Raw genomic sequence first — 11,456 nt, forward strand, 5'->3', positions numbered from 1 at the left:
CTGTGACAGAAAGGCTGCATTAGGAAAACTAACTTAGCGCTCTTCTCTTTACCTTCCAAAGACTAACTGCTTGCTTTTCATAAACAAATGCTGAGAGAAACAGACAGCCATTTCACTGCTACTGTTTATTTCTCTGCAAACAGGAAAAAAACAAAACCAAACAAAACCTTACGTTTTCTCTACGAATCCTCTGTTTTTAAAGTTAAAGAGCAACTGCCACCATGAACCAGGAATTACTGGTTTTCAGGGGAAGAAACAAACGCTACTGATTTTGTAGCAGTTTGAAGAACCTTGAATTCTCCCCTCCAGCAACCAAAAACGTTGTTTAAAATGTAACAAGATTCAACTCATTACAAGAAAGATAGAGAAAGCCTGCTAGAAGGCTTTTCCCCATGATTAATAATACATTGACAGGAATCTCAGCACCCTATTCATCAGCTGCATTTGGCAGCCAAACATCTCACCAGGACACTTCCCACATGCCTGCGAACTACTTTCCGAAACCAGTTTTAAGCTCCTGTCTTCTATACCTGGGCAGACTTCCTGTTAACTATACAAAATTAACCTTGTTAGAAGTTACCATTTATTAGTCAAAGAAATTACTATTTCAAAGTTTCATAAATGAAGCTATATTAATTCAATCACCTTCATACTTCCAAGGCAATTCTTAGTTTCGTGTTGAAAGATGACCTTTACAGTTTAGTTATTGCCTGTAAACATGTGCTTAATGTACATCAGTTCTGACATGTGCAGAGTGACTTTGCAATGCATACACAGCAGAACTGAACTCACTCACCAGGCAACATGGTGTCAAACTCATCTGCTGCAACTGTGCCAAGGTTCTGCACAGTGTTAAAACAGGCTACACTCTACCACCTCTCCCCCATTTGACAATTCACAGTTAATAGCACCCAAACCAAGATTCTTATTCACTGAAATATTTGTCTTGTTGCATCTTTTTACTGTTTCCACTAGAAGGTAACATTTAACTAAATACACACTGGAGCCAAGTTTTGGAGGTTTCTCAGAAACACGAGGCCTTACCTTATAAAAAAGAAGGGCAAAGTCACGTGTCATTTTCACCAAGTGACGTATATGTTCATCCGTCAGTTGGCAAACCTGTGAATAAGACAAACACAATTTTTTACAATATTAGTATGCTAAGCAACAGTAAGACCACCTGTAATACACTAGCTGTCCAGACATCTTCAGCAAATATGGAATTACATGGCTTCCTGTTACAATGAATTCTCTGGCTACATGTTTTATGTAATATCTCAGTAAAATAGTATATTTACACATATAACTACACAAACTCGTTGTGTGAATACTAAATAGCGTACTTTGTCTCACTGCTGAAAGGCATACTAGATAAAAAAAAAGTTTCAGTGGTCTTCCTCTACATTTGACCTAAGAGTTCCTGATCATAGGACACTAACATGAGTTTTAACTTCTTGGAGTTAATAACTCTTAGTTCCCTCACGGTTTCCTAGGGGAAATGACATAACTTAACTACCATCAGATAGGCTCTTTCCCATGAGAGACCTTCAGGAAGAATACTTGAGCCAAAGGCACGACAGTTTGAGTGAGATATATCAAGTCACTTTTTTATTAAGAATATCAAAATTCTAAGTCATACTTTTCTTTCCTCTGCCAGCTCACATGGTAGACACACCCCAATGCATTTTGATTAATACCTAGGCATGGATTAAGCACTGAAGTGGGGGCTGTGAAATCTGTCCTTGAGATTTTTGGAACTCCACTGCGTAAGATTCCAGACAATCCGATTTAATGTGAAAGTTTAGTCTTGCTTTGAGAAGGACATTAGAATAAACCTCCAGGATGTCCTTTCTAAGTTTTTATTTTTATTTTTTAAGATATTTTAGAGAAGACTAATGAAGGGATTTCTCTGTAGTTTCAACAGAACCAGCATTCAAAGTCCACAGAAACAAGGTATTGATAACGCTGTGGAGCACAGAATGGTTCACTTACCCTTTTGTTTTGTTATTAACACTGATTGAGAGAAAGCATACGAGCACAATTCCTAACCTATTCATCCAGCTTTGGGTGTTGGATACATAAGAAGGCTTTAGCTCCTGTCAATTTTAACTTTTGTTCAAATAAACCAAGCATAGCAGCAGTGCCATTTTTACATTAACATTCCCCCAGAATGGATAGGCTCTTTTCTACAGCAATACTTAAGTCTTAGAAATGATAAGCTGCTGCAAATGCACTGACAACCCTCCCCAAACTGTAATGAATATTCATTCACTTCAGAATGGATATCATCATACAACTCTAGATAAGATTCAAATCCAGACTGATCCTATGAAATCTCTTATGCAAATTATGTTTAAAAGATATATGTTGTAGACTTCCAGATACTGTTTTCATCAGCTTTGCTTTACAGTCTATATAATTTCAGACTCATTTGCAAACATCAGACTTTATTCTCCACAGAAGTTTGCAGACACTTGCTTGAGGATGCAAACCAAAGAAATATGAGAATACAAAAAACAAACAAGCAAAACAAAAAAGATCTCAGCTAGCATAAAACAAATATCCTAGATTATAATGATAAAACATAAGTTAAAGGTCTTAAAAGAACTTAAGTAATAAGAAGTGAAAAAACAAGACTTCAGAGGATATGACAAAATGTTATATAAACATTATATTTACATTCCTAATATTTTGTTGTCATTAAAAACAATCTTGAGGCATTTCACCCACTTTAACAGCTGGATGGAGGCCACTGTCAAATAGTGCTTCATTTTTTATGATATTTCCCACTCCAGGTAATACTGCTTGATCCAGTAACACATCACACAACATGCGGGATTTCTGCTGCTTAATCTCACTTTCTGCTCTTAAACAGCTAAATTTTGGAGAGCAGACATCCAAACTTTCCATCCTTCTCACTTTCTGCTCACTTTCAGCTGCATTTCTGGAAGAAAAGGCACAGTAAGACATAGAGTATTTTTAATTATATGCTAATTTACCTATATGGTTTTAAATACAACATTTTACGATATGATGGTACATTATATCATTATATGCAGATAGAACAAACCAAGAGAATACCAATGACAGGCAGAGGTATTGTGGAGCATGCTAGCATCTGGCTCAACACACAAGAAAGAAATCACCTCTTTTTGTTCATGTTAGCTTGAAAAATAATTGCCAGGTCCTTGTCTTAGAACTATTTTGAATATGGAAATATCATGGTTTTGGACCATCAGCCATAACTAACTATAAGATTACAGGGTCCAGTAGTTTCAACATGATAATAAAAGATAGATTGTATTAAACCTTGATTTTATGAGGTTAATTTTAGGTTTCACAATTAGGTTTACAATTAAACCTAATTTTAAAATAGTTAAAAGTACAAAGTTTCAAAAGAATTCATTGCAAGAAGTCTCAAACTTACATAAGCTGTTATTTTTTTAAACATGTATGTGAATTTATGTGAAGTAACATATGTTAATTTACAAATTCCTTTTCATCCAGGAGCCTCAAATGCTTTTAAATCAAGCTTTCTATTAGTTTTATTAGCATTGAGAAGTACAGTGCTGATGGATTAATACATCAAGTTAATGTTAACTAGAACAGTAACACAATTTGCTTTCAAAAAGGAAACAAAAATGAAAATACAACCTTGGCATAAAAATTTAAAACCAATAATTGTCACATATGAAGAACCTTACATTCTTATCCTTGTTAAGAAATTGAGACTTGAATGCAAATTAAAGGAGTAATGGGGTTCAGCAATCAAATCAGAGGACAGAATTCAATCCAAATTTAATTCTCAGTCTTGACACTATTTAAAGAGTTATTGCATAAACTACTTTACCTGTATATAAACTGATACAAAAAGTAACAGATAGTAGACTGCTATACTATAAACATGATATGTTTAGGAATTTTTATTATATTTCTTTGTTTCTACAATGGCAATCCAAGCACTTCAATAAATTCCATTAATAACATAGTGACAATCACATTGTGATTTCATTAGTTTTTACCTTACCTATACTCTACTGTTGCCTCAAAAAAACAAACTGTATCCTCTGCAAGCTGTATCTCCAAAACTGGTAGTGCTCCATTTCTGTCTTTCCTTCCATCATGATTAATGCACATGGAACCATTCATACCAAAGTGAACCCTGAGAAAAAACAAAGTTATTAAGGGTATTACCTTAACAATGCTTCCAAGCATCATTAGTTAGTCTTTTTTTTTTTTTTTTTTTTTTTTTTTTTTTTTTTTTTTTTTTTTTTTTTTTTTTTTTTTTTAGAATTGTGAACTATTCTGATCTAACTAAATCAGTATGCATGTGCATTAATTCTAGTCATTAACAGTAGTATGGCGGCACATGACTTGTTCACATAGTGCTCAGTTCCCAAGGAAGAACTCTTTCTGCCCCAAATTAGAAATACTCCAAAACACAGCAATTTTCAGGGAATCTTCAGAATTTATTATGTAAATGTCAAAAGTGATCATTAAGTAACACACACTCCTGGTCTATCTCACTTAGAATAGTTTTGCTTGAAATGCCAGTCTTTCACCATATGTTCTAAGGTCGCCAGCAAAGAATTAAAGAATTGATAGACAACTTCCCCAGATAATTTTCTGTTAAAAGGGGCAAAAAGTCTTCAAATAAGAAAGGAAAGATTTCAGTCCTCACACTGTCAACCCTGTTATCATATCAAAGCTACTTTCAATAATGCCATAAACAATGTAATTAACAACTGCCATATGTTGTTTTCCTGCTTTTCTTTGCCTATGACCAAGGGAAAAACTGCAGGTAAATTAAAAATTAATAAAAGAAAAAGTGAAAAATACACAGATGGCAAAGTAGTGGAACAGACTCTTCCAAGCAATCCTTTTACAGATCACCAATGCTTTAAGAGGTTTTACATTTTAAAACATGTTCTACTGGGGAACAGTCTACCTAAGCAAAGGACAAGTTTGATTGTTGTCCCATCTAGTTTGTTTATGTATTTATTACACAATTACCTGATACATTCGGCTCCCAGAAAGCAGAGAGAAGAATGGAGGTAGTGCCCTACTTCTATACTTCTTAAATGAAAAAGATTATATATCAAAAAGGTGGATTATTTTCTAGATACAGAAAGAATGACTAGATCAAACTACATGTGACCACAGAAACCCAGTATCATGTGTCTACTTCCTTTTGTTTTCTCTTTGCTGCGTATCAGAAAGGACAGGCATTTTAATTTTTTTTTTATACCCAGGTGAAGACAACAGTTCACTAAGTGCAATCGTAAGTCAGCTTTTTATGCAACTTCCTAATAGCATTTATTCATTAAATTTTTTTCAATTTTCAAAAAGCTGTCCCTTTCAAAAGATTTTTTTATTACCTCTCAATTCAGTTAATATAGCTATTTGGGCCAATTTTGTTTCTAACAAATTCCAATTCTCAAGTTCCATAAATAATACTACATAGGCTTAGATAGCTCCTCCTCGCCCCTATTATTTAAGCAAGCTTTAAACTCTCATGTACTGCTGTTAATTAGAAATGCACTAAACATTTCCTGTAAATTTGTTTTAAGGAAACAGCATGCACATTGGTAGCTGACAATTTCTTTTACCAAGCTCCAGTACACTATTTAAAAGGAGCCTAAAAAGCCACAACTATTAGCTGTCATAGCTACGTGCCAGTTCTTGACTAGGAAAATAATTCACAGTTATCTCTATGCATAAATCCCTTTTACATTAGGGAGCCTTAAGAATATTACAAAATTTTGCCTGTGTGTTTCATTACTTTGATATGCTAAAATGAGATAAAAATGGAACTCTTCTCATTTTAACTACAAGTACAAAAGTTTCTCTAATTAAACATAGACCTGTTATTCAATGACAACTAGTAGTAAGATGATGAATTTGTTGTTATAGAGGAGAAAAAAGTAAGTTTTTAGAATGTTTTCCTGTCACACAGTATTATAAGGCTCTGGTTTTATTTAAAACATTTCCCCCCCCAAAAAAAAATAAATAAAAGAGCTCAACAACAGCACAGTCTATTATAGTGATAAATAAAACTCTTACAGTTCATATTATCAAATTCTAACAGCTAAGACATGATTTCCAGCCAAAAAAATCTTTCACTTTAAGGAATTTGGGGTCAACAATATATTTTGTCTTCTTTCAGCTATACAAAAACACAGGCACCTTATCAATTTTTAGAAATTTTTATAAATTGTTTATCACTGTAAACTTATATTAATAGCACATTACAGAAACTAGGCCTAGTACCATTTCTCTCACATTAACTGTATCACTTATGTGGCAACATGGCCTCCATGGGACAGCTCACTAGCATCATTGGACAGTAACCTCTGCAAATATTTTTAGCCATTTCCTCTACTGCTAATTTTTTAAAAACTTTTTTTTTTTTTTTTTAAGTGATTTTAAAGGCACATTCAGAAAAAAAATGCCTCATATTTTCCTAAAACTTTACACTACTTCCTTTGGTGACTTTGATGCACTTGTTTAAATGAGTATCTACTTAAAAGTAACAGTACCAGTGGTAAGTTCTTTAGGAGTTATTGCTCATTGTACTCTCTAAACAAAACTAACTGCCCACTTTATCAATTTGTAGATATCAAATATACTGAATTGGATTTCCTTCTTTGGTTATTTGCTATCTGTAAAATGGCAATATCTCAGAAGTGCCTGCCTCACTTTTAAGTCACGCAAACAGTAACCATACTGTAAAAAAAGGATTTCATGGCCAGATTATCTTCTTCCACCAGGCAGTCATTTCCCACTTGAAAAAAAATTCAAGAGCAAAAATTCAAGCGCTTTCAGAGCTCTGTTTTTCAGAAAACATGCTACCTAGTCTTTTCTGACTAACATTCAGTATAACTACCAGGATTTTACAGGAAACCTTGGCAGACAAGAAAAGCTGTTCCTGATATATTGAAAAACTATGTATAGATTCAGAATCTGTACAGCAGTAACCCTTTTCATGAAAAAAGTCCTGTATCTGAAAGTAATTCAGTTTTTTGAAAATATTTTCTTACTGTACAATTTTCTCCTTTACTTACCCAAATAATTTATAATACAGTCATTTAAAAAAGGGTAACATCTGTTTCAGGTACTTCCCCCRCCTTTTTATTTTTTTTTCTTTATAACTAGCTTCCGTCTTTTTTTTTAAATTGCTTTTTCTTCTCTGTTTAAGAAAGTCTCACACAAAGCAAGAGAAACTGATTAGGACCATAATCCTATCCTTCACAATATGAGTAGCTTTAAAGTACAGACAGTTCTGTCTTCATAGTTAGTTGTATGATTGTTGTATAAAGCACTGAAGTGTTCTTGTAAGACTAACACCTTGTTACTCCTTGAGAAAGGGTCACCTTATGCTATTTTGTAAAGTATTGTTAATGATTCAGCTTAAACAAACTGCCACCTTTAATATAATCATCTATAATTCTACCTTAAATTAGGGTCAAAAAGAAAACAAAAAAATAAGTGCTTATTCTATAGTATCTTTTTTCTATTAGCATATTTTATGTATTTTAGATATTGTTAGTCAAATATTTCTTCATATTTAACCTCTTCTCTAAACTATATAACAGGAATGTGACCAGGGAAAAACCACTGGTATACCTCAATGTAAAATAAGAACTTGGGTTAGGTTTTGTTTCTTCACATAAATAATTAGCTAGATGATGAACAGCTAAGTTCCCAGGGGACACCCAATTCCTTTGAATTGAACTATCAGACACTTTGGCTGATGCTACAATGGAACTATAGGAGAATAATGGGAATTGTAGTTCTCACTACCTTTTTTCCTCAGATAGTATTTTGCAGTAAAAATTGCTAAACATCCTAAAGCTGCACTAAGAATTCATCTATAGGGAAATCTTGGTTTCTTCAACCATCAGGCCCTAATCTAATGTCCTTTAGGAAGCACTTCTAACTGAAAAGTCTTTTGGAATGTTGCAATGGATATCCAACACCTGTATCAAGAGATTAAAAACTCCAGAAGAAACACCTGGAGGGAGGTGGACTATTTTAATAGTTTACAAACTTTTATTCCTAGAGACTTTCAGCATAATCACATATTAGATTTGGGGCTTTTGTTTTTATTTTATTGCTTCCATCTTTTGTCACTTTGTATTTAAAATGAAAGATGTACCTCTTCAAGGAGTACTCTCTGTATTAAAGCTAGTTGTGTATACTTTTTCTATATCAACCCCCTAGGTTGCATTTCTCTAACACTTGGAGAAATAAGCATATTCGCACAATATCTGATTACCAGCAACCCTCTGCTATCAGAGATCAGTCTGCATATCGTCCCAGGTAATTACTAATATATCACTTTACTTATCCAGAGTGCAGCCACTGTAAACTCTTCTATTCTCAGCCAAGCATTTTCCGTCCCATCACTCTCCCACAAGAGCAGTGCCACTGGAAATATATCATGTCACTGAACTGTAAGGTATTTGTTGATGTTATCAACAATCAAAAATCATGACCTGGCACCTTTCAAGATCAGTTACTAAGTGACAACAACTACCTTGAACGTAGAAGTGGAATGTAGAAGAGAGACTTTTTTTTTTTTTTTTTTAATAAATAAATAAATAAATATATATATAGGAAGGTGAAAGAAAGGCATTAAATATAAGCATTATCTATTAAATGTAAGAGCCTCACCTATTTATGCTATAGTAATTAGCATAAAGAACAATTCTTTTTTGTTTTAATAGGCCATTACACTGCACCTTTTGTTAAGATTCATGTTTTAATTGACCGTTACAGTACAGAAATATGTTGAACTACAGTTGAAATACAGAATCTAAATTGTTTAAGGAAAGCTAAAGGTAATTGCAAATACAGTTTGTAATAGATGATACTAAGCAACTGTATGCATTTCTATGAGTTCTGTCCCTAAAATAGCGCAATTTTCTGTTTAAAATAAAGCAATAAAGCAAATAATTTATTTCTGTTAAAATAAAGCTTTTCATACACGTTTACATAATATCTTAAACTAAGAATAAAGCAGTAAGTTGTCTGAAACAAGTTAAGTCACTATTTAGTATTTCTAGCATTTAAAGACAGATTGCAGAGAAGTTTGTAACACTAACTTTCAAATCCCTGGAACTGACAAGAATGAACAAGAAGATTCCCCCCTGAAAACGTACAGTTTAAACGCATGAGGGACTTTTTTCATCCTCCATCTCTTACCTCAAAGCTATCTGACCAAAATACATAAAAAGCTCCTTTCCCAAAGTTTCCACGCCTCTGTAAACATGTCCAATAAGGAAATTGTGAGCAGGGATTTTATTCTCATTCACGGAAATCTGAAAATGAGTGTGCACACACACAAATTACAATAGAAATTACAATAATTTGATTCTAGCATCAGTACTCATTCAGCTCCCATGTACACAGCATCAAAGCTTTTCTCTTTATGCAGCTCTATCAAAAGCTGAGAATACTTACTAAGGAAATAGGTAGTCATGATTACCAAGGATATCATAACTTAGCCCATGCTTTTCTGAACTGAAATAATGCATTTTTTTAATCAAGTTATTTTATGCATTTTTCTTCAAGTCAAGAATTCAAACAGATTTTCAGGATGATATAAACCAACAGGTACAGTTTGGATTCTAAATACTTGTCAAAGAGTTAATTCTGCAATTTGTGGAATTCCAGCCTCCTCAAAATGCCTCTCGCTGGAGTGTTTAGCCATGCTAATAACATGGTGCATTGTGTGTAGAGCCCAGACTAAGTCTACAGAAGTGTTTTTCTCTTCCTGCTAGCTGAAAGGCTAATCTCAGAAGATGCTGAGCAGCAGGTAGAATACTATTAAAGGAGAAAAAAAATGATACTTTTGCCTCAATCTCACAACTCTTTTCTTGAATAGCATGTGAAATTTAAATAAGTAAATCCATGTGCAACAAGGTTTATTTTGGTTTTAAGCCACTTAGGGCTTCTTAAACTCAGTTAAGAGTCAAACTTGACTTGGAAAACTAATTTGTTCTTCAAAATATTTTAGGTTAAACTGATGCCACTTTGATATCAGGCAAGCCTTTGTATTAATCCTAGTATGGAGACTCTTAGATAGTCTCTATGAGTATGGAGATTCTTTTGCACTGGCCAAGGCTTTATCCATGATTAACAGCCATTTCAAGATCTAAACAGTGCAAAAGCCTTGTGATGGTTGCCTGCTAGTGAAGAAAGTCATCCTGAGGTGACTTTTACTGTACAAAGTTAGGATTGTCAATATATTTAGTGAAATTTCTTTACGTAACTACAAGGGCATAATTCCTTAAGTTTGAAATCAAAGGCCTGAAAGACATAAAGCTATAAAAACTAATCTTTTGATTACATATCTTTTAAACAGAGCAAGTATCTTGAACTACATTCTTTCTGAAATAGATCTTTTATTTAAGTATTATCTTACACTAACTTACATACACAAAAGGAGAAAAAATAGCACACCAGCTTTCTGTCTGGTGATATCCAATATACTGAGGACACAAGCAATGCATAACATKTCGCACAGCTAAACAAAAATAGGCGTGAGAAAAAAAAATAGCCACCTCCATAATCAAAACCAGAGTACTGGATCTTCACAGCTCATTAGCTAGAACTGCTCATTTATACACTAACATCTTTTTTCTACCAGAAGGTCTCATAAACCCCAGCAGAGTTTTATACTGTTGAATTATTTTATGCTGCCAACAAAAAGGATAAAAACTAGTAGAGAAATTACATATCGTGTATACACTGAGAGCAGAGATGCCACATGAATTATTTATTTAAATAGCTGGTCAAATTAATTTGATTTTTTAAAGCTAATACTTATGTAAATAAATTCATTTTTCTGTAGACTAATCTGTATCTTTCTCTGTCCTATTTCCTTCAATTTTGAAGGCTTATGAGATCACCCAAAAAAGCATTAAAACCAGGAACTAATACTATAATTTTCCTTGTACCATAATTCCTGAAGCCAAATGATATTTTAAAATTTACCCTTTTTAGTGAACAGAAGGAATTCTACCACTTCTCTCATCTAGAAAAAGCCTAATTTTCTCCAGCTCCAGCATCTCTTTAAACATCTTACCTGCTAAGGCTAATTTATTTTGTTGAAAACAAGAGTATTTTAAGGCATATCAATTTAAAGGAACAAAAAAGTGTGTGTGTGGGGTGGGAGCAGGGGGAACCCTGTCAGCTAACATTTGCTGTGGTTAAGGCTCTGCCATAATTACAGGGGAAGGGAAAGGGATGTCAGCGACACTAATGATCCTGCTCTTAAGTTCATGTCATTCAGCCAAACGTTCCCACGCTTCAGCAGCCCTACAACTCCTAACAGCAACGAGAGGTCTCCTTTCCCAGACCTGGCAGAATTTATACACACACGCTAACCCGCTCTAAGCACAGGCGGCAGCGCCGCCCCGCCAACGGCCGCCTCCCCACGCCCCGCCCCC

The 11,456-nt window shown here is 34.1% G+C and overlaps 1 protein-coding gene across 1 annotated transcript in view; it reads right to left on the reverse strand.

The window, feature by feature from the left end:
• The window catches only part of NEIL3 (nei like DNA glycosylase 3), a 24,138-nt gene that overhangs the window by 12,073 nt on the left and 609 nt on the right, over nucleotides 1-11,456 (reverse strand). Inside the window, exons 2-5 of the mRNA XM_085311392.1 lie at nucleotides 9,208-9,323; nucleotides 4,028-4,162; nucleotides 2,731-2,944; nucleotides 1,045-1,119 (exon numbers count right to left, since the gene is read on the reverse strand). Coding sequence (XP_085167518.1) covers nucleotides 1,045-1,119; nucleotides 2,731-2,944; nucleotides 4,028-4,162; nucleotides 9,208-9,323 — 540 coding nt within the window. The remainder of the gene's footprint in view (nucleotides 1-1,044; nucleotides 1,120-2,730; nucleotides 2,945-4,027; nucleotides 4,163-9,207; nucleotides 9,324-11,456) is intronic.

The sequence above is a fragment of the Rhea americana genome, unplaced genomic scaffold (assembly GCF_003343005.1).
Source record: "Rhea americana isolate MKP2758 unplaced genomic scaffold, rheAme1 scaffold_34, whole genome shotgun sequence".
Lineage (NCBI taxonomy): Eukaryota > Metazoa > Chordata > Aves > Rheiformes > Rheidae > Rhea > Rhea americana.